At 42.7% G+C, this 24697-nt stretch overlaps 1 protein-coding gene across 1 annotated transcript in view; it reads left to right on the forward strand.

Annotated features, from left to right (window-relative positions):
- COQ10B (coenzyme Q10B) overlaps window positions 1–24310 on the forward strand; it is an 860158-nt gene extending 835848 nt beyond the window's left edge. Inside the window, exon 5 of the mRNA XM_044060303.1 lies at window positions 23281–24310. Coding sequence (XP_043916238.1) covers window positions 23281–23448 — 168 coding nt within the window. The 3' untranslated portion in view covers window positions 23449–24310. The remainder of the gene's footprint in view (window positions 1–23280) is intronic.
- Window positions 24311–24697: the final 387 nt, after the last annotated feature.

The following is a 24697-nucleotide window of genomic DNA, read 5'->3' on the forward strand; positions in this document are numbered from 1 at the left end:
TCCCTGACATCAGTGCACCAGGGGTATAAAAGATGCAGCTGACGCCATTTTCTTCAGTCTTTCTTGCCGCGCGGTGCCCGAAGCAAAAGCAGTTCGCAAGTGCCGGTCGGCCGACTCCTGAGATTTTCGAAATCGAATTTCAGATCCGAAGTCTTCAATAAAGCTAAGTACCCCGTTCGGGAAACTTTTTTTCTTGCTCCAGACCGATGTCAGAAAAAGTTAACAATTGTATTTCTTGTGGGAAGCAAATACCTCATAAGGATTTTCATTCTTACTGTATTCCTTGCCTAGGCCCTGACCACGATGTTGCTAGCTGTCGGTTTTGCCCTAGATTTAACCAATGCACTATTAAGCATCGGTACAATTTTGCATTCCATTACTTTGGCCAAAGGTTTAATTATATAATGCTGTCAGAACAGCCGATGACCGGAGTTTATAAAAAGCGCAAGGAAAAGGAAAAGGACAGGCATCCGAGGTCCAAGATCGACGATGAGGCCTCCACTAGGCCAGTCGCTGGTTCTCAGTGAGGCGCTTTCGCAGCTCCTGATGCCCACTACCTCAGATCCACAGGTCACTTCCGACTCCCACATGGAGACAACTAGGCATCTGGATACTCAAGGTATTGGTCACTCGGAAACTATTCCCTCAGATGGGTCTGGAGCCACTGAGCAGGCATCGGCTTCTGAGGGGGTTTTCAGACCTACACAGTTATATGTCAAGCCAACCTCAGCTTTCAAGTCAAAGACTAAAACAGCTTTAAAGACAAAGAAACAAGTACAGCATTCTCCTGGACAGACTTCCATGCCTAAGAAACAGATGCTTAAAATGGCCGAAGACCTAATTACTTTGATCAGGGATTCCTATCCCCCTCCTGATAAGAGGCCTAGGCAAGACACAGAATATGATTCTTCTGATCAGGTTTCCATTTCCTCTGACTCCTCTTCAGAACAGGGATACTCTCTTCCTCCCTATGAGGATTCTGATGCTGAAGAATCTATTCCTTCAGCCTCTTCTCCTGATGATTACTCTTTTGGGGAAACCCTGCATACCATGAGGGAGCATTTTCACTGGGAGAGCCAAGATTACTCAGAATCTAAGAAAAAGCTCAGAGACTTTATTTTACTGTCTCAGCACAGACCTCTTGCTATTCCACTTGTTCTAGACATTGTAGATGATGTATTTTCAGTGTCCGGCCTGTCTCCTGACTCTTTACCCCCTGCTCATGTTAAGCCAGACAGATACTACAGGGTTCCAGATTCTCATAAATTTCTATATAAAAACCCTGCTGCTGACCCAGAAACTATATTTCAGGGTCCCAAAGGGGTTAAGGCTTCCACTGCAAAAAACCCTGTCCCCCCTGATAGGGATTCTAGGGCACTGGACAGATGGGAGAAGAAAGTTTACACTTCTGCTACCTTGGCTGTAAGGGCTTTAAATTGTCAGTTTCATATGCTTAAGTATCAGCAATACTTAATGTCACTGACAAAACAGAAAATGTTGACAAATTCTGAATGTTCTGAAAGCAAGGAAATGCAGGATTTATTGCATGCAGCTGAACAAGTGGGAAAGCATACTTTGCAATGTGGTTTTGATTTACTGGAGGCCTCTTGCAGGGCCTCTGTTACAGGTTCTGTCATTAGAAGGCATGCTTGGTTAAAGGAACAGAATCTGCCTGATCATGTTAAAGCAAAATTATTGGATGCTCCATTACAGCGTGATACTTTGTTTGGTGTTAAGGCAGAAGACGTGTTGAAGAAAATGGAGGATAAAGCGAAATCTATGCAGACACTAAAGGATTTCTTACAAGTACAGCCACCCAGATTTAGCAAGAACTGGCCTTCTAAGAATTGGTCCTTTCCAGTGTCAGACAGGCCACAAAGAGGCAGATACAGACGCCCTAGAGGCAGACCCCAGCCCCAAGGCTCATACAGGCCTAAACAATGGGATGCTTCTACCTCCAAAAGTGGAGAGGACAAATCACAGCCATATAGAAAACAGTCCCAATGACTTTCCTCTGCCAATGCCAAGCAGTTATCTTTTGGCAGCACCCTTAGGAGGAAAGCTAGCACTTTTTTCAAAAAATTGGCACATGATCACCCAGGACAAATGGGTATTGAATATAGTCTCTCAGGACTACAGGTACCACTTTCACACACTTCCAAAAACAAAAGGTATGCCAGACCTGCCACACAATCAGTGGACAGAGGCACAAAAGCAAGTTTCATCTCTCATGGACACGAGGGCTATTCAGCGAGTACCACAGCAAGAGCAGGGACAAGGATTTTACTCAAGACTTTACCCAGAAAGGACAAAGCCTGGAGACCAGTACTGGACCTGTCTATTCTAAACACTTTTCTGGACATTCCAAAATTCAAAATGTTTACTCTGCAGCAGCTTCTGCCCATGCTGGGTAAGAAGGCTTGGCTTGTAACTTTGGACCTCAAAGAGGCATACCTGCATGTCCCAATCAGAGAGACTTGCAGAAGATACCACAGATTCATAGCTGGCTCGATGCACTATCAATTCTCTGCATTGCCCTTTGGCTTATCTACTGCGCCCAGGGTCTTCACAAAATGCCTGGCACCAGTAATTGCATTTTGCAGACAAAGAGGAATTCAAATATATCTCTACCCGGACAACTGCCTTATTCAAGCAGAGAACAAAGACATTCTACTAAAGCATCTGGCGTTTGTAAAAAGATTACTAATTTGCCTAGGGTACACAGTAAACGAAAAGAAATCAAAACTAGTACCCTCTCAAGAGATAATAATCCTGGGTGCAAGCTTAAATACAACTTCCCAGATGGCTTATCTCACATCAGACAAACAAAGGCAACTGACTTCTTACTTCGAAAAAATGGCAACAAAGACCCAGTTATCTGCAAGAAAAATTCTGCAGGCTTTGGGCTTCATGGCATCCTGCATTCTGCTAATTCCATATGCAATACTGCATATGAGGAAGCTACAGTGGTATCTAAAAAGTGTTTTGACTCAGCATTGCCACAGCCTGGAAACATTAATTACCCTCATTCCCTGCCTGCAACAGGAGTTTCGATGGTGGGCACAGGCCTGTCACCACAACAAGTGACAGCCATTCACTTTACCCGCAGCCAGGCAGACAATAACAACAGATGCATCAGATTATGCCTGGGGGGCCCACATGGCAGGAAAATGTATTCAGGGCACATGGCCCGCAAGCCAATTGCATCTTCATATCAATCAAAAAGAGATGCTAGCTGTACAGAATGCCCTGACAACCTTCAAGGATCTACTCCATCCAGGACAACTACTAATAAGGACGGACAATACTACAGTCATGTGGTACATAAACAAGTAAGGAGGCACACATTCCTACCCCCTCTGCAGACAAGCCATGACTTTGTGGAACACAGAATTGACTTCTCAAGTACACCTGCAAGCACAATTCCTGCCAGGAAAGGCAAATACTCTGGCAGACGAACTAAGCAGAAACCTCATGGACCCCCACGAGTGGAAACTAGACCCACAAGTCTTCAGCATGATAACAAGGAAATGGGGATGCCCAGACATAGATCTATTTGCCTCCCCTCACAATTGCCAACTACAGAGATTCTGCACAAGGACTTATCACAAACAAGCATGGAAAGTGGGTGCTCTATCATTCAGCTGGAAAACCCTTACAGTATATGCCTTTCCTCCACTTCCTCTCCTCCCCAAGGTACTCCTAAAGGTCAGACAGGAGAAGCCAAAAATGATACTGATTGCCCCAGACTGGCCACGCCAGCACTGGTATCCAATCCTAAAGAGCTTGTCTCAAGGCCCAGCCTGGACATTACTTCAAATTCCTCATCTACTGACCCAACAAAACAATCAGATTCTGCACAGCCAACTAAGAACACTAAATCTGGCTACATGGCGGATAATATAACCACTCAGAACACACGTCTCTCCAAAGCAGTTATGGATGTTATTTTGGAGGCCAGGAGGCCCAGCACCAGAAAATCTTATGCGGAAAAATGGAAGAGATTCTGTGCTTGGAACCAGGCACAAGGAATTGACACACTTGTACCAAATATTCCTCAGATTTTACAATACCTAACTGAGATGCTGGACAAAGGCCTATCCTTCTCATCAATTAAGATCCATGCCTCTGCCATTTCAGCTCATTACAATATGGACCCACCTATTTTTTCACATCCACTGCTAAGGCAGTACCTCAGAGGGGCCAGAAACATAAGACCTCCAAGGAGAGCACCAGTACCTGCATGGGACCTCAATTTTGTCTTGGAAAAGCTCATACTGCCTCCTTTTGAGCCAGCCAATACAGCTGAGATAAAATTCTTATCATGGAAAACAGCTCTGCTCCTAGCAATAACTTCAGCAAGAAGAGTCTTAGAGTTACAGGCATTGATGGCTGTGGAACCTTTTATTATTTTCCATCCGGACAGGGTTTCTCTAAGGACAAACTCAACATTTATGCCTAAGGTAGTGTCCAGTGTGGCTCTTAACCAAACCATTCATTTGCCTACCTTTTATCCAAACCCTCAGAATAAAGGAGAGAGACATCTGCATTCTTTGGACACACACAGACAGCTACACTTCTACTTCGACAAAACTAAAGCCTTCAGAAAGACTGAGCAACTTTTAGTGGCATATGCTGCAGGATCGCAAGGAAAGGCTATTTCAAAGCAGACTATTTCAAAATGGATAGGCCACTGCATTCATTTCTGCTTTTCAAAACATGGCAAATCAGTGCCTAAGGGCATTAGGCCACATTCAACCAGAGCAGCAGCCACTTCAGCAACCTTCCTCAGAGGAGTACCAACCAAAGATATTTTGGAGGCTGCAACTTAGACTTCAGTGCACACTTTTACAAAGCACTACCACTTATCTCTTTACTTTAAATCCAGAGCAGGCTTTGCCACTGCAGTTCTGCAGGGCCTCATAGCCACTCCTAATTCTATTTAGGCCCAGCCACCCAACCTCAGCTTTGGGATTCAACCCAAGTGTAATGACTGCAACAGTGAAACACGATGAACATAGTATAGTTATGCACCTACCATAAATGTAGATGTTCGAGTGTATTCACTGTTGCAGTCCAGGTTACCCTCCCACCATCCCCCTTTCTTTGCTGCTGGGACTTATCTGGACTTCTCTATTCTATACAACCTATGTGGTGTATTTGCTTGTAGATGAAGGTAATGTTTATGTTAGTGCATGCTTTTTTATAAGCAGAATTTTTAGCCTACCCTTTTAGGGGCACCTGACATCTGGGGCAAGAAAAACTGAAGAAAATGGCGTTGGCTGCATCTTTTATACCCCTGGCGCACTGACGTCAGGGAAGAGGCGACAGCAACCGACGCCGGACCAGGACTTTGGAATTCAGGCCGACTGCGGGTAGTCTGCCAGCAGGATAACCCAAGTGTAGTGACTGCAACAGTGAATACACTCGAACATCTACATTTATGGTAGGTACACAACTGTACTTTTTGACGCTTTAGAAGCATCTTGTAGGGCTGCTGTCACTGGGTCTGTTCTTAGAAGGCATGCTTGGATTAAGGAACAAAGCTTGCCAGATCATGTCAAGAGGAACCTTGACGAGTGGATGGGTAACAGAAAGTTCACACCGGGGTGTCACCAACAGCACTACTAGGTAGGGGCCAAGGGTACTAGCTGCTAGTACAAGGGTCTAGGGAACTACTAAAGGGGCGGTGAATACTGCGCAACGTGGCTGGGCTAATATATGCCTTCGGGCAGATAGCCCAGTATCAACCTATGTCAAAGCAAAATTACTTGGATGCACCCTTAAACCAAGAGCGCCTATTTGGCAATAAAGCAGTAGTAGTTCTCAAAAGGATGGAGGAGAAAGCTAAATCTGTGCTAACTGTTAAATATTTCTTACAATTACAGCCACCTAGATTCAGAAGGCATTGGCCTTCAAAGAACTGGTCCTTTCCAGTACCTTCCAGGCCTTCTCAGTCCAAACCCATGGGCAGCAGACCCCAAGACTGCAGTCTCATGTTATGCACAGATCTAAGCAGTGGGGTGCTCCCACGTCCAAAACAGGTAGTAAGCCACCCCCTTATGGTAAACTTGCACAATGACTTATCCTTAACTCCCCCAAGCCTTGCTCAAGTACTTGCACCTTTAGGAGGAAAACTTGCCCTACATGCAAAAAACTGGGAAAACATTACCCAAGACAAATGGGTTTTAAACATTTTTTTTCTCCCTAGGATAAAGATTCATCTTCCACTCACTCCCAACCCTAAGTGGATGGCCAGACCTCCCCCCAAACCAGTGGGCGGAGGCCCAAAAGCAAGTACTTTCTCTCCTCAGCATCAAGGCTATTCAACCTGTCCCAGCAGAACAAAGGGAACAAGGCTTTTATTCAAGACTTTTCCTGGTTCCCAGAAAAGAAAACTCCTGGCGTCCTATCCTGGATTTGTCTATTCTCAACACCTTTCTGGTGGTTCCAAAATTCAAAATGCTAACTCTCCAACAGCTGCTTCCTATGCTAGCCAAGGATGCCTGGCTGGCAACCCTAGACTTAAAAGAAGCTTACCTGCACATCCCCATAAGGGAATCTTGCAGGAAACACATTTGCTTCAGAGCAGGCTCTATGCACTATCAGTTCTCTGCACTTCCCTTTGGCTTATCTACTGCACCCAGGGTATTCACAAAGTGCCTAGCTCCAGCCACTGCATTTTGCAGGCAGAGAAATATTCAAATTTACCCGTACTTGCACGATCGCCTGATTCAGGTGGAAAGTCAGGACTTGCTACTACAGCACCTGGCATTTGTAAAGAGGGACTAACTTCACTGGGGGTACACCATCAATGAAAAGAAATCACACCTAGTACCCTGCCAACAGATTGTATTCCTGGGAGCAAGCTTGAACACAATTTCCCAGATGGCATTCCTCACTCCAGCGAAACAAATTTATTTGACGACTTGCTTCAACCTACTGGCCACAAAAACCCAACTATAATCCGCAAGGAAAATACTGAAAGCTTTGGGGTTCTTGGCCTCTTGCATTCTGTTAATTCCATATGCAAGACTGCATATGAGGAAACTTCAGTGGTATCTTAAAAGTCTATGGTGTCAACATTCTCAGGACCTGGAAACAATAATTCCTATCCTTCCTTGTCTAAAGGCAGAGTTCCTTTGGTGGGCAGAGGCCTGCAACCACAACAAGGGACTCCCTTTCACTCTACCACCTGCTGCCCAAACCTTAACAACAGACGCATCAGACTATGCATGGGGGCTCACATGGCAGGGCAGTGGATTCAGGGCAAATGGAACCCAAAGCAGATGCACCTGCATATCAGTCAAAAAGAAATGTTAGCTGTACAGAATGCTCTGACAGCCTTCAAAGGCTTTATTCTTCCAGGACAACTATTGGTAAAAACAGACAACACCACAGTCGTGTACATAAACAAGCAGGGTGGACACATTCCTACTCACTCTACAGACTAGCCATGGCTCTGTGGAACACAGCTTTGAGCAACCAAGTGCACCTACAAGCTCAATTCCTGCCAGGCAAACTAAATTTACTGGCAGACGACTTAAGCAGGAATCTCATGGACCCACACGATGGAAACTGGAACCCAAAATATTCATACCTTTGGGGAACAAATGGGGGACACCAGAGGTGGACCTGTTTGCTTCCCCTCAGAACTATCAACTGAACAAATACTGCACCAGAACTCCCCACAGCCAAGCATGGAAGGTGGATGCCCTGTCCTTCTCCTGGGAAAGCCTCTCAGTCTATGCCTTTCCCCCTCTGCCTCTCCTCTCAAAGGTTCTACTAAAGATCAAACAGGACAAGCCAAAGACAATACTGATTGCACCAGACTGGCCACACCAGCACTGGTATCCTCTTTTGCTCAGTCTGACAGTGCTACAACCATGGCACCTGCCTCAGACCCCTTCCCTGCTGTCCCAGCAGGCGGGCCAGATTCTGCACCCTCCGCTTCAGAACCTGAACCTTGCAGCCAGGCTAATCCCCTGAACTCACCTCTAGCAACCCTCCGTAAGCAGGTGCTGGATGTCATTCTTGAGGCAAGGAGGCCTAGTACTAGAAAATCCTATTCAGAAAAGTGGAAAAGATACTATTGCTGGAGCCATTCTCAAGGGATGGACACAACTGTGCCCAGCTTACCTCATATACTAGATTACTTAACAGAAATGCTCCACAAGGGCCTATCCTTTTCTTCAATTAAGATTCATGCCTCTGCCATCTCAGCTCATTATAATACTGAGCCACCCCTCTTCTCTCTGGTAAAACAGTTCCTTAGAGGGGCCAAAAATGTAAGACCCCCCAGGAGAGATCCTACTCCAGCCTGGGACCTTAACTTTGTATTGGAAAAACGTACGCTTCCCCCCTTTGAACCAGCTGCTACAGCAGAGTTAAACATTCTCTCATGGAAAACAGCTTTACTTCTAGCCATCACTTCAGCAAGAAGAGTGTCTGAGCTGCAGGCCCTTATAGCAGTGAAACTCTTCATTATCTTCTATGCAGACAGGATTTCCCTCAGGACTAACCCATCTTTTATGCCAAAGGTGGTGTCTAGTGTGGCCTTACACCAGTCCATTCATTTGCCTACTTTTTTCCCTAATCCTCAAAATAAAGGGGAAAGGATACTGCATTCTCTGGACGTGCATAGACAGCTTAGATTCTGTTTGGACAGGACAAAGCTTCTCAGAAAATCTGACCAGGTGCTAGTCAGCTTTGCTGCAGGGGCAGAGGGGGAAGGCCATTTCAAAGCAAACCATATCTAAATGGATAGCACACTCCATCCATTTGTGCTACAAGCACCATGGAAAGGCTACCCCACAGGGGATAAGAACACATTCCTCTAGGGCTACATCTACCTCTACTGCATTTCTCAGAGGAGTTCTTACCAGGGACATCCTGGAAGCTGCAACCTGGAGCTCTATACACACTTTCACCAAGCATTACCTCCTGCCTATCTTTTCTAAATCCAGAGCAAGATTTGCCACAGCAGTCTTACAGGGCCTGATTGAAGGTCATAATGCTTCTTAATCTACCTCCACTCTTCCTTAGCTTTGGGAATCGACCCAAATGTGATGACTGCAACACTGAAACATGAAGAACACAGTACAGTTGTGTACACTTACCGTAAATGTAGATGTTCGAGTGTATTCACTGTTGCAGTCCTGGTCACCCTCCCTCCAGCCCCCTAATTGGCTTTGCTTTCACCTATCCTTTTTGGATTGGCATATCTTATACTTTGTGTATTTGCTTTCTGCTGGGGGTGTTCCACACCATATAATTGCTTTTTATTTTGGGGGCACATGACATCTGGGGCAAGAAAAACTGATGTAATGGCATCGGCTGCATGTTTTATACCCCTGACGACCTGACGTCATGGAAGAAGCGACAGCATCCGACGCAGAAATCCCAAGACTCTGATATTCAGGCCGGCTGAGGGCTACCTGCAGGCAGATAACCCAAATGTGATGACTGCAACAGTGAATACACTTGAACATCTACAATTATGGTAAGTGTACACAACTGTACTTTTGGAAGAGCCGCCACAGGGGAGGTGGTGCTCAGCTTGGGAAGAAGGTAGGCAGCACTGCATGACCAGCAAAGCTGGCCTGCTTCCTACCACCTAACTTTTATCATGAGCTGATGATCTAATGGGGGATTCCTGGGTAGGAACAAATGGCTATCGCCTGCCTGAGAATCCCTGGCAAGCACAATCATGGAACAAATGGTCAGTTGGCTGCAGGTAGAGGATCATTCAGGCTCAGTTCTACAGGGATGCAATCATTTGGTCAGTCAATCAGTCAATAAGTAAATAAATAAATAACAGTGCACAGTCAGTGCCCCATTCTTCTTTATGCTGACTCCAGCAGCCCAGTTCATTGCTTACTTTCTTAACAAATGTGTATTTAATTTGCTTGTCTACTGTCTTCCATCATTCAAAAGATGTATCTAGCCCTCAGTTTTACTTTCAGCTACGTATCTAGTCAATTACCTTCCTAATTATTTTTTTTTTCAGTTCCTGTTGTCGCTGTCTCTTGCACTTCCTTATTCCTAGTAGCCCATTCTTCTCAAGCTCCAATGTCATACTGAAATGTTTCCAGAGCTGGACTTCATTCCTTGTTCTCGTTCCCCAAAGAACCTCTCATAAAATATCATCTTTGTTCAGTCCACAGATACTTGCATTCTATCATAGCCTTTCCTGTAGGTTTGTAGGCCCATACTAGGCTGCTTATCAGATAGATCATTTGTAGCTTAGTCAATAAAAGTCACACTAATTACTACCGTATGTAACAAGTAAATTTCACTACTTACTCCCCCATTGTATGAGGGGACCATCCACTCATCAAGGTTGTGCTTGAAAAAGGTCAAGGAGCTGCTTAGTTTAAATGGAAGTCTGCTCCAGAGGAGAAATCCTTTGAGAGAGGTATCCATCCTGCCAGCAGGTTCTGTTTATGTTGTGGTGAAGGTTTAGTTCTTTTATGTGGGTGTTCATGGTGTTATTTCCTTTTTGAATGTTGCAGGTGACATATGAATAGATCCTTTGAGGTTTTGTAGGCATGCCAAGGGTCATCCCTTGAAAACCTGTATGAAACAGAGAGGGTAGAAGGTGTTTCAAGGCAGTCTTCCCAGCATGTGGAAGCCATGCCTTTGATTTTCTTTTTGTAGATGTACTGAGGTTTTTTGAGTTAAATCATATGTTTGTGTAAATACAAACATAATGGGCAATATATTGTTATTATAGTTGTGATAACAGAGGAATAGAGAGAGAGAGAGAGAGATAGCTTCCTTCAACCTGGAAGATATATCCCTATTTATCATGTGGGTGATATAGACAACAGTAAATATATGGTGGTCATAGAAGAGTTCATTTGTCTGCTAGAGTGCCCGGATCCCTAATGGCTGTCAGTTTTAAGGGAGTGTCATCTGTGTGGTAAATGCATCGGTACTCATGTTTCCCAAAGGCTGTCATGATACTACAGTTCTTGTCATTTAGCTTAAGGCAGTGATTCCGTCACCATTTGTTTGTACATGTTGTTACAAAAGGAGATAATGCCAGCACAGCTGTCTGAAATTTTGCAAATAATTATATGTCATTTGTGAATATCATCATGATTTATATAAGATGCTTGTGTTACAAATGTATTAGAACTGTATGTTATGTGTATATCAAACTGATCTGTACAGATATGTATGTTAAAAAGGTAAATTATAACTTGCTTATGCTTAAAATGTAACCACAGTGTGCCCTACACTGGAATTGAACAGAAATGTACATGCACTATTGTAACTGTTTAATGTATATATTTTAACAGTGGAAACTGGAATACAGGAGGGTAACTTGAGAAAAATAGCTGAAATTAAATTACTTTATGGCTACACAATAAAAGATGGTATATTTCAGTTTTCAATGAGCTAGTGATACAGAGTCTGTTGCTGAGAAGTTTTCTGTATTATCCTTAGGGTGAAATAATTACTAGTCTTGAAATGTAGAGGAATGTAATTGTTTTATGACTTCCAGCTTCTGCCAAAGATCCGAGGTCTATGTATTTTCACAGGTAGATACTAAATACTGCCAGATTCTAGCAGTGAAGGTTTCACCCTGGATAGAGTCAGATGTCAAGAAATTATGTCATTCTCAAGCTATCCCAGCAGTAATATTTGAGATATTAATTTAAAAAGTCTCTTAGAGAGACAGGGCATTATGTATTCTGTCTTGGACCTGACAAGAACCATTTACCACATCGGCCTTGCTTTGATGAAGTGAGTTTCTAGGGAACAGTATAATTCTCTTGGTTATAGTCAGGAACATAGCAGAACTTAGTTTAGATATTTTTATTTATTTGAGACTGTACTGCAATGTTGTTTTAAATATTTGCTGTGATTTTTAACTCTGATGTCACTGTGAATATATACTGAGTATTTTCATGTTCTTTTATTTATTATTGAATATATTTAAACCTTTCATTGTGGCTGATCTACCTAGAGATATTTAAGTTTTAAGAGTACTTGCATATTTATTTGGTGACACTGTGTGGGCCACTCCTCATAGCCTTGCTGTTGTGAGACTACCATTGTTGTTAGCATTAATATTGCACAGTAAGATTGGACACCCTTTGTTAAGGGCCTTAAAGTAGCTGATAAGGAGTTGGCTGATGGCAGTGATAACTACCTTATAGTCTGTGCAAAAGAGGGCATAGCTAGTAAACCTGTGCCATCCTTTCCCAGGTGTGTGTGTGTGTGTGTGTGTGTGTGTGTGTGTGTGTGTGTGTGTGTGTGTGTGTGTGTGTGTGTAAGTTAAACCTCAGAGAGGGTGTGTGTGAGCTACTTGGGCAGGGACATGAAGCACTGGTTGGACAGAGAAGGTGCTTGAGGTCTTGGCCACTCAGCTGAGATCTCAATTCTATGGCTTGTTTCATTGGGGAGTCTTATTGGGGATCTGGAGAAAGAAGGAGAAACCAGCCCCAGACTGACCGTGGCCTCTGTTTGCTCTTAAGGGAAATTGCACCTGATGCAGAGAGCTGCATCTAGAAATACTGTGTGTGTACCTGTTATTGTCCCAGTGTACATCTCCCACTGGTGCTAATGGTGAGAATTGAGGCTTCTTGATTACTGACCCAGTGGTGGATCACACAAGTAATGCGGGAGTGTACTGGAGAGCTGATGATAGCTCCATGTTTGCAATCATCAGCAAACTCAGCCAGCCACAGACTCATGGCATCAGCTTTGACATTAGAGAAGTAAATGCCAAACAGAGCAGCCCTAGAATCCCTGCGGGATTGAAGCAGTAATGGACCTTTTAGGTTAAAGTGTGCCCTCTTCACTGACTGACTGGATTCTGGCCAGTTTACTGTCTAGTAGATTACTTAAGGGGTTACATTTAATCCTATTAGTTTGTTTGTAATGCCAGAATTGTGAAATGGTGCCAAAGGTTTTTTGCTAGGTCGAGATAACTGGTGTGTACTGATTTGCTTTCATTCAATAACTTGGTGACTTTTCAAAGAAGTCTGCTAAGCTAAGGCGGGAGGATCTACCTTTTACACCTTAAAACTGGTTTGGTTCCAATGGCTGCAGGCTGATAGTGTCATTATTTCATAAGTTGCTCACTACCTTGCAAATAAGGCTGGTCAGGCTTATTGGTCTGTAGCTTCCAGGGTTAGTGAGGGGTTTGCCCTTGTGAAGTGGGATGACCACAGTTGCTTTCCACTTGTCTGAAACATAACCAGTTGAGAGGCTGACATTGACAGATTTAACAGTGAGCCTGCTTGTTGCAAGCAAGAAAGCAACCAGGCACATTGTCTGGTCCTATGGAATTACTATTCTTGACCTTGGAGAGTGCACTCACAACCTGCTCTGACGTGATAATGAGGGGTGTGCAGACATGACATTGTGTTGGGAAAACTTTGAGAGGAGACAGAATGGTGAAGCTTGAACTAAATTGATCTGCTAGCATGTTCTCTCTCTACACACACACACTTATATATATATATATATATATATAGATATAGATATAGATATATATATATATATATATATATATATATATATATATATATATATATATATATATATATATCCACGTACATATACACACATGTATAGATAGATACACAGATATTTTGGAAATTTTTTGAAAATTTGTATAAAGCAGAGAAGTGGGGAAGTCAAGAAAAAGCACAAATGGAAATATTTATAAAAGACTTAAATATGCAAAAGTTAAAGGTAGATGAGGCTCAACAACTGTCAGTTAAGATAGGAGGAGATGAGGTAAAAATGGTGATGTATAATTCCGGTTGAAGTTTGGAAGCTAGGAGGGAAGAAAGTGATAAAGAGCTGGAAAGTTTTGTTTGAGTATTTTAAAAGGAGGGGAGGCATCAAGATCCTGGAAAAAAAAGATGTGGTGGCTGTAATACCTAAAGACTGTAAAGACCCATCAGATCCAGCTGTTTATGTCTGTAATGGCTAAAAGAATGTGAAAAGTGATGCCAAAATTAGTAGATATGGATCGGTTAAATGTGGTTTTGTGGAGGGGAGGCAAACATTTGACAGCATTAATACAACAGTGATGATCCAGAGGGAAGCTGAATGTAAAAAAATACTGCTGTTGCTGGTGCAAATGCAGTATTCCAACGGAGTAAGCTGGGATTTTATGAGTAGGGCAGTGGAAGCATTTGCATTTCTTGATACGATAATAAACGTTAATTAGAAGGTATATGAGGGATCGGAGGCAAAAATCAAAGTGGGAGGGTTTCCCTTCTGATAAGTTGTGCCTGAACAGAGAAACCAGGCAGGGGTGTCCTCTTTCCCCTTTATTTGCGTTATGTTTAGAACCATTAGCAAAGAAAATAAGAAACTCAGAAATTCAAAGATATAATTGGTATAGTGTTCAAGAAAAGTTGGTTTTATTTGCACGGATGATATTATTTTGTACCTGATGGAATCAGAAAAGGACATCTTAGTGTTGTGGAACCTTCTGAGACATTTCCAGGTATTTTTGAGATATAAAATTTATAAAGATAAAACAAAGGCTGTAACTATAATCTATGTACACGCACATGAATTCATCCAGCAATACCCATATTTATGGAGACATGATAAAATGAAGTATTTAGGAGTATGGATTAAAAAGGATTTTGTTTTAAACAATGAAGTTTGGGATTACCTGATTTGAAGGAATATTTTAGAGCTACACAGTTAAGGCTCTTATAACGCCAGCAGAAAGCTACACTTCAAAGTGGAAAAGGATCATGATGAAGCTGGGGGGGGGGGGCATTCAGATATAAGGATAATGTGGGATTTGGGGTGCAGATCTTTAAGGAGAATAACAGTCATACAGAATGCTATATTCATAAAGTAGCAGAAAGTATACTAATAACTAAGCCAGCATGGGAGTGCAGAAAGGAGATTCTGCTGATAGGGATGGCTGTAGTTAGAGGTACAAAGGATAGGCAAGAGTGGGCTGGAATTTAGTGGAGGAAGCTTGCAAAGGAGCCAAGGCATTTTAAACAAGTAATTAGAGAAGGAAAGGTAATAGGATAGGAAGAGGCCAAGAAGACATTTAAGATTGCATGCTAGTGACTGCCTTCCCTATCAGGGATAAATATCAGAGTGTAGGCAAAGAGAAAAGGATAAGGGAATCATAGAAATAAGACTTACACTGGTTGAGTTTTTAAATGAATCTAGAACAGAAACTGCTGTTAAAAAAGGGATAATTAGTAGGACATGTAAAATATTGCAAAGTATCAGTAGGAATCAATCAGAGGAGGTCAGAAAGGTTTGGGAAGAAAGATTAGATAAGCAATTTACAAAGAAACGATGGGAGGACATCTTTATGGCTCACAAATATGCAACAAAATCTAGAAGATTTAGAATTTTTGCCTGGATGTGTTTGCATAGCTACTCTTATATCCCAAGTAGACGCCAATGAATTTTTCCTCAGTGAGATGGCAAATGTTTGGGGTGCAATGGGAAAGAATGAGGTGTCTGGGGGATATGATGTCCTTCTATTCTCTTGTTGCAGTATTCATAACAGTAGGGAGTTGCAGCCTGCAGCGCCACCGTCCGGCCAGTATACTACAGTCTTTGTTCCAGGAGGGTGCGTGTGATATCACTTACTAAGGCCATAAACCGACGGGTTTAAAAGTGAAGTCTGCACGCACCCTCATCAGAATTTTTCTGCCACAGTGAACGTTTCCTGTTTGCCAGTTCCGTAAGCAGATCGCATTTCTTCAGACAACCGGTTACGATTCCATTCAAGACCAGACGACTGCTTGTTCCACCAGTACAGATAAGTGCCCTGTTGGGTTTTTTCCTTGTTTTTTGATTACAGTTTAGACTTGCATGTCAGCTAGAAAGGGGAAGTGTGCTTGTGGGAGACAAATTCCTCACAAGGGCATGCACGAGAAGTGCGTATTTTGCTTAGGCGAGGCCCACGACCATATGCCCTGGCCCATTTGAAAATCTTTCATCCCCAAAACTCTTTGCAGCCGCCTTGCGGCACTGAAGTTATATTTAGAGAATCAAAGGCTACGTCGCTTAACGCTTTGTATGGAAGGAGAGGTAGGCCCGTCCAACAAGCCACCGAGGAAGAAGGCTAAGAAAATTTAGGCCAGAGTCCCAAGCTGCACTTCAGGTGTCCAAGCAGGTTCTTGAGGCGCTTGAAAGCCCGGAGTCCTCTCAGACGGCGGTTTCAAAAGCAGGCTTGGGAACCTTAATGGAAGCTAGGATGCCGGAAACTGTGTGTACATCTGCTGAGGCTAATCAGCCATCAGGCCCTGATGATGGAGGGGAATCACGACTCACTCAGTCAGAAGGCCCTATTCCTTTTCCTACCAAACAGACGTCCACCTCAATGCTTTTTCCACCAGCTACTCCTTTGAAGACAAAACAAAAAACTAAGCACCTGAACCTCAACCTGTTCCTGGCTGGGAAGTGTTTTCACAAAGGCTCTAAGGCATTTCAGGCCTTGCAGACAGAACAACTTCCCCCTACTCTCTCACCTCAGCTGCCCTTACAGGTATCTGAAGAAGATTACTCCTCTTCTGAGGAATCCTTTTCTTATGAAACCCAAGTAAACTTCCCCAAGGATTTCATTACCCCAGAGGAGGAGCATTCCTTTTCTCCTGAGTCCCCAGGAGAAGAATTCACCTTTGGGGACACTATTTCCCTCATGAGGGAACACTTTTTAAGTGGCTGTCATCTCAGGTTTCTGATTCCAAGAAGTGGTACTTTGACCTTTTACAAATGGAACAACCATCTCCTTCTGCTGTTCCCCCTTTATTACCTGCCTTCCAGGATGCTTTTTTGGCTGCTTCTCAGTCTCCTGACTCGCAACCACCTGCCTCCAAATGCCCAGACCATTTTTATAAAGTCCCCCAAGACACCCATTTCCTCTTTAGAAACCCTCCAGCAGACCCAGCTGTTATAGCTGTCTCTGCTGAGAAATCTTCAAGACAATTACCTTCTACTGCTCTCTACCCAGTGGATAAAGACAGCAAATTCATGGACAGACTAGGGAAGAAAGTGTATACCTCTTCTACTCTGGGTGTAAGGGCCCTCAACTAGCAGACACATATGGCTAGGTATGTCCTAGATACCATATCCAAAGCCTCTACCCTCCTTGCTGCGGTGCAGGATTCTTCCCATAAAAAGCCCAGCTGAACACTCTGCTTTCCACAGCATCCCAAGTAACGAGGCACTCCATTGAGTGCAGTTACCATGCTGTGGAAGCTTCATCTAAATCAGCTGCGTCAGGATCAGTCCTAAGGCAATACTTCTGGGTAAGGCTTCAACCTCTCCCCATGGATGTGCAGACAAAGTTACTGGATGCACCCTTAGACAATAAGGCCCTTTTTGGACAGGCTTCTGCTGAGCTCCTCAAATCCCTTCAAGAAAAGGGAAAGGAACTACAAAATCCCAAACATCTTCTGGTATCCCCTATTCCCAGATACCATAGAAACTACCCACAGAAGCTCTCCTTTTTTAGAAGACCGTCCTTTCACACAGCTCCTCAATAGAAGGGATGTAGACAACCCAGGAAAAATTCTACTCCCAGGTTTACCACCAGCTCCTCCTCTACATCCTTTCGGAGTCAGTCTGACCAATCCAGACCACCTCCACTGTGACTCATCTCCTTTAGACCCAAACACACCCTTATCCCTTGGTCTCACCCTCTTCCTGCCCTCCTGGCGGATAATCACAGCAAAGCAATGGGTCCTCTCTGTCATTCAAAGAGGATATTTCATGACTTGGTGGATGCTTCCACCTTTCCAAGGTATTCCACAACCTCCAAAAAAAAAACAAACCCACCTATTTCCAGCCATCATTCAGCAACTCCTAACTCAGGGTACCGTAGAACAGGTACCTGCCCCACAAAGAAACACAGGCTTTTACTTCAGGATGTTTTGTGTACCAAGGGAAGACGGCCCTTGGAGGCCAATCCCAGGCACATCTTTCCTAAACCTCTTCCTCAAAGTTCCCAGCTTCAAAATGATTACCTTACCCCTTCTATTACCAATCATACCCCCACAAGCATTCATAGTAACCCTGGATTTGAAGGATGCCTACCTCCACATTCCTATCCACCCCAATTACAGGAAATACCTCTGCTTTGCTGTAGGCTCCTGCCATTTTCAATTCTCTGCCTTGCCCTTTGGTCTCTCCACTGCCCCTCGAGTGTTCACAAAGTGCCTAGCCCCTTCATTGCTCACTGCAGGACTCAGGTTATACAAATACACCCATACCAAGACGACCTGATCATCCTTCATCAGGGCTACCATGTGCTTCAGATTCACCTACATCAAATCCCTTCCACCCTAACTCAACTAAGGTTCACCCTAAATCTAGAAAAATCTCATCTGACCCCCTCTCAGGAGATAGTTTTCTTGGGGTGCAGGATCAGAACAGACAGCATGAAAGCCTTCATCCCAGACCAAAGGGTCAAAGACCTTTAACTATATTGTGTCCTCCCAAGCCTTTCACAGCTGCAAAGTGGAATGTGTGTGTGTGTGTGTGTGTGTGTGTGTGTGTGTGTGTGTGTGTGTGGGGGGGGCGTCTAAAATATTCTTGAAGAACTAGATTTCAGCCTTCACAAAGAAAGCAATTTAGCATTTCTAAGATGAAAGGGCTAGAAAAATGCCTTTTCAGTTCTGTTCTGTGCATCTGCGCAGCTTTGTGTTTTTAAGTGGTCATTGAAAAGGATAATTTTAACCGATTTTAAGACTGCAGTGAATGCCTGTTAAGTCAATGAAGTGACAGCAGCTTTTGGAGACTAAGTATCCCAGAATGCATTATTTGAGGCAGTGTAAAACAGTCTGAATTTTTTCAATATGCCAGACCCCATGTGGTCTGCATCTAAAATATCTAAAAAGCTCAAAATAGTCTCATAGTGCTATCAAAATGTAGGAAACATCAAACCATGATGAAATTAATATGTTTTTTGAGTCTGAGGGCGCGGTTGTCCTTTAACTATATTTTACACAGATCCTCACCCACTCCTCCTTGATAGCTTGGGAATTCCTGAGAATCTTAGGCTACATGGCATCTCTGATACCCATGTTACCTCTGGCAAGACTCCACATGTGCAGAATCCAGTGGGTCCTAAAAAACCTATGGAGCCAAGTCTCCCAACCCATGCACTCGCCCCTTCCCCTACTTCTATGCCTAAAAAAGGAATACAGTGGTGGGTGTCAGCACTGCACCTCAACCTAGGAACCCACCTACAGGTTCCAGCCTCCCAACAACAGTTCTCCACAGATGCGTCAGACCTGGGATGGGGTGCAGTGCTCCTAACAAACCAGAAACCATTTTCAGTACAAGGCAAATGGTCTACTCTAAGACAAAAGGACCACATCAACATCAAGGAAATGAGGGAATTATTACTAGCTCTTCTAACCTTCCAATTTACCCTCCTGCCAGGAACTCTGAAAGTAATCACAGACAACATGATGGTCCTGTGGTACATCAACAAACAAGGGGGAACAAGGTTCTACCCCCTATGCAGCATGGCCATCCAGATTTGGAACTTAACATCTTCTCTCCAGGTCCATCGGGTAGCACTGTACATCCCCTCAACAGAGAATGTTATGGCAGACAAATTCAGCAGAACCTCAACCCCTCTCATGAATGGATGCTTCACATAGAGGTTTTCCTGGACCTGATACACAGGTGGGGTGTTCCACAAGCAGATCTCTTTGCCTTCCCCTAGAACAAACAGATGACCAACTTCTGCACAAGGGATCCACATCTACAAGCTTGGAAAGAGAGTGCATTCTCCTTTTCTTGGGAGGGAATGCACCTTTATATCTTCCATCCTTTCACACTAATTCAGAAAGTCCTTCTGAAAATTCAGAAGGACAAACCCAAAATCCTACTGGTGACCCCGTTTTGGCCAAGACAGCATTGGTTTCCCCTCCTACACTTTTTGGCCAAGGGCAGTCACCACAGGTTACCCCACTGACTAGACCTGCTCACACAGGACAAGGAATCCCTACACCACGCACAGGTGAACAACCTGAAATTGACCTTATGGGTGATAGGGTTCTAATCCCTTACAGACACCTATATTCAGAGGACGTACTCAGTGTTCTGCAGGAGACCAGAAAACCTAGTACCAGGAGAAACTATGTAGTAAAATGGTGCAGATTCTCCAAGTGGTGTCAAAGGAAAAATCAGGACCCGCTTATTATTCCTATACCAATGGTCCTATCCTATTTGTGTGAGCTGCTCCACTCAGGACTAACTTACTCTTCAGTCAAAGTCCACTTATCTGCCATTTCTGCTTGTCTGCCTATTTCACTTCCTGTAGCATCCAGGCTAGAAGTCGAGCTGTTTCTGAAAGGAGTCCTTCATATCAGACCCCCCAGGAGACCTACTCCCCCTCCTTGGGACCTCAATTTCGTATTAGAAAAACTAACTTTACCTCCTTTTGAACCATCTCACTCAGTTTCCCTGAAATTATGCACCCTGAAAACAGTTCTGCTAGTGGCCCTAAACTCCACCAGGATGGTTTCAGAGATACAAGCCCTTATGACTACCTCTCTTTATCTTGTTTTCCACAAGGACAGAGTTGCTCTCAGGACCAACCCTTCATTTATGCCCAAGGTAGTTAATGAACTTTCATTAAATCAAACCATTAACCTACCAGTTTTCTACCCTCATCCACAAAACTCAGAGAGGAGTCTTTGTTCCTTGGATGTACACTGGCAACTCAGGTACTACTTGGACAAAAGAAAATCTATTAGAAAATCTATTATTCATCTCCTTCCATCCCAGAGCCCTAGGGAAGGCTATGTCTCCAAACAGACCATTTCCTCATGGATCTCTAAATCCATCACCTTGTGCTACTCCCATCATGAAAAATCCTTGCAGGGCCATGTTAAACCTCACTCTACCAGGGCAGCTGCCTCCTCTTCTGCCTTTTTCAAAGGCATTGACTTCTCCATTTTAGAAGGAGGCACTTGGACCTCAGTCTACACCTTCACCAAGCACGAAAAGCTGGACATGGCCTCCAGAGCAAGAGTAAGGTTTGCCAGGTCAGTCCACCAAGGCCTGGTTGACCAAGGAAACCACTCCTCCACCCAGGTTCATACCTAAAGCTCTGGCACTTTCCCTACTATTATGAATACTGCAACATGAAAATAGATGGACATAGAATAGTTGTGTAAGAACTTACCGTAAGCTTAGATGTCCTACTCTTCCATGTTGCAGTATTCAGTCCCACCCATCTACCCCCTCTTTCTTCCATCACACCATGGCCTACCTGTGGGGACATGGTCATTCCTCTCCCCAGTCTCCACGCTCAACACACCCTACCTACTACCCTGGACCTGGCTTGCATGTAAGTCTAAGGATCTCCAAGTAGGACCCACCTTTAAACCCACAGGAGCTCTACTGTATGTGGCAAAACATTCTGATGAGGGTGCGTGCAGATGTTACTTTTATCCCCAACGTCGGTTTATGGCCCTGGTAAGGGACATCACACACACCCTCCTCGAACAAAGACTTTGGTATACTGGCTGGACAGTGGCGCTGCAGGCAGCAACTCCCTACTGTTATGAATACTACAACATGGAAGAGAAGGACATCTAAGGTTATGGTAAGTTCTTACACAACTATTCTTTCTCAAGAGTGTAATGAGATGGCAGACTTTAAAAATTCCCTACAGAGTACTCTTGTCAGGAATACTGGGCAAGCAAGTGCAATTAAGAAAAATTTTTTTTTATATAGGATATGAATTGTCGAGACATAGTAAGGCCTTGTTAAGTTTAATTTTGGTGGCTGCCAAAAAAGCAATTACTAAAAAATGGAAATCGAAGTTTAAACTAAGTATACTTGAAGTAGTGAATATTGTAACAGAGATGAAAGATGGGATCTTCAGAAAAGGGTAGGAATAAATTACATAGAAAAAATGGAAATTGTGGGAACAGTACATGCAGGAAAATGTTTTGGAGTAGGAATGAGGTTTAAGAGAAGGCAGTAGCTGAACTATTTAATTTTGCTTTGATTCTGTGGTGTAGAACAATGTATGTGTGATGTATAATGTTTGTAAATGTGAACTTGTTAATATGGTTTGATTACTTTTATACACATTGAAGTTTATCTGTGCTACAAGTGATCATTCAATAAAGAGGTTTAAAAAAAAACAAGCTTTAAGCTCTTATCTCTATACTCTGTCTCTTGTAAAGACTCCTATGAACTGATTTATATCCAACATTCCTTGCAGTTAAAGATGTAACCCTTCCCCAGAAAGCAAAAGGCTTTCTCAAACACTTCAACTAAAGACTTCAATCTCTGTTAAAAAAAAAAAAAAAAAAAAAAAAAAAAGGACACACTAAAGAGACAGGTGTATTACTGAATTCTTTCCCCGTCTTCTGTTGTGTATAAAACAGAGTGATACTGTTACTTACTTTAAGGCAAATCATGATGCTTGGATTTGTGTCCATAAATTTATTCCTGAACTGACTTGTTTTGCCCTCCTGCAGGCAGCAGGTTCTGTGTAAGATTGGGTATTGGCAAGGTGGTTATGGTTCATGGATAGATTCTGCCCTGTAAACACTCTGAATTTTTAGCATTATGTCATTCTGTTTCAAGGTTTGGGGTATTTTTCATTTCTGTAGAAAGAACTGATTTAGTGTGTTGCTGTGTGTACCAAATTATTTTGAGCCCCTGAATGCTTAGGATCTAATGTACGTAGGAGGAGGGGACAACTGCTTTGGTTGTAACCAGTAAGACTGTTTGATGAGCTACCCAGGTATCTACATGATTCAAGGAGCTACTGTTGTAATGACAGCATTGCACAACTTTATTTTTATGGTGTCAAAAAGGACATCTGAAATTATACAAAAGTCATTAAAAGGTAAGAAAAAAATTGGGTTCAAGAATGTTTGTGATTTTAGGATTCATTTGGGTAGGGCATGTAAGAGGAGAAAGATATGTTTTGTAGCAATGAAGTGGGCTTATATGTAAGTCTAGAAAAAAACTCAGGATTAGCACATGGTAAAAAGATGTGAAAAGGTGCTTTCATTGTCATGGTATATTTTTTGAGTGCTCTTCCATTACACTTTACACAGAGACTAAACAGAAAGTTAAATATATACAGTGAATTGTGCATAAAAATATATAATCATTGTCTGAAGTGTGGTTTGTAGATTAGCAGTCATTGATAATAATATGGGAAAACAAAAGTAGCCCTGTTAGATTCTGCGCATATATGCAGTGCTTTTTGTATACTGTAAATTTCGCCTTTTCTTTTAGCTTGAGTATCATAGTAAAACTTTTATTATCTTCTAGGTTTCCTTTGAATTCCGTTCCCTTCTGCACTCCCAACTTGCTACGGTGTTTTTTGATGAAGTCGTCAAGCAGATGGTGGCAGCATTTGAAAGAAGAGCATCTAAATTATATGGGCCAGAAACAAGTATACCACGGGAATTTATGCTTCATGAAGTGCATCACACATAGGCTTCAGTCTGTGACTTACACAGACAGTAGCCCTTCAACACTTAACTTACACATGGACAATAACCGTTTAGCATGATGTGTTTATTTGTAAAAGATGCTTGTTTTTTATGGCACTTAGCAACTTCTTTTTGTCTTGTATTAAAACATGCAACAGCACTGTAAAATTTACATGTAAGATATACAACTGTATGTACATAGAGAAATTTATTTTTGCAATGAAGTGTAATTTTGATGTCTGAGGTGCATTAGTCTGTGTGCATTGGTGACCACAGCTGCTTGCACGATCGTGTCACTGATACTGCCTTTCAAAGTTTACCTATCTATAATCAACAAAGTCCGTTTCAAAATTATTGTTGCTGCTGCTGCCGCCTGTAAGACAGTTTAATTATTATCTGTAAATGAAGTACTTTACAGACTTTTGTGATGAAACTTTGAGTAACAAAGAAGTACTTGAGGATGTCAAGTTTAGCAGTAGGCAGCTCTAATAATGGATTCTATGGTACACTATTAAAATAAGCAAGAACATCAAAATCTTTATGAACCTACAAAGGTTGCTTATGAAGGTAGCCATGGTTGAATTTTAGAAAGGCCCAATACTTTGTATATCCTTTTTATTTTATGTTGTGACATTGAAAGTGTCGCACTGACTCATACCTTGAAATAAGGGAGGGTCACATGTTTAACTATGATACAGTGTAGCTGTGGTCATTAGGAGGTCCATTTGTAAAACCTTTATTTTATTTACTGTGTAAATTCTTGCAAAAAACACCATTTTCATTAGTCCTGTAGATAATTCTTCTCTAGTGATTCTTCCAGGGAATTAAAGCACCAGTTAATGAAGTGATGAATATCGAAGACTTCATTAAGTTTTTCTTACTTATTTTAATATCCTTTGGTGGTAATATCGCCGTATGCTGCCAGTTTCAGAGTAGCTAAGGAATCTTAAGAGAACATTTTTTGTTTTTACTTGTTGGACAGCTAGAGTACAGCTTGCTTAGGTTTTTCTTATTTGGTCTATCTGCACCTCAAAAAAACCCTTGCACTGACGTCTTGTATGGGAGTAGGTAATAGAGCATTTCACTACATTAATTGCTATTGAATTGTTTCTGCCTTTACTGCTTGTGTAGAGTTTCATATGATATTCATTTGTCCTTGTCTAAAGATGGTGGCACCCTTCTTTTCTTATGTCAGCATAGTGGTGTTGAGCCTTCCTGCCTGCTTGTTGGTTTAACAACTGGATTTCCATTTT

The sequence above is a fragment of the Protopterus annectens genome, chromosome 2.part0, assembly GCF_019279795.1.
Source record: "Protopterus annectens isolate FY-2018-M chromosome 2.part0, PAN1.0, whole genome shotgun sequence".
NCBI classification, from domain to species: Eukaryota; Metazoa; Chordata; order Ceratodontiformes; family Protopteridae; genus Protopterus; species Protopterus annectens.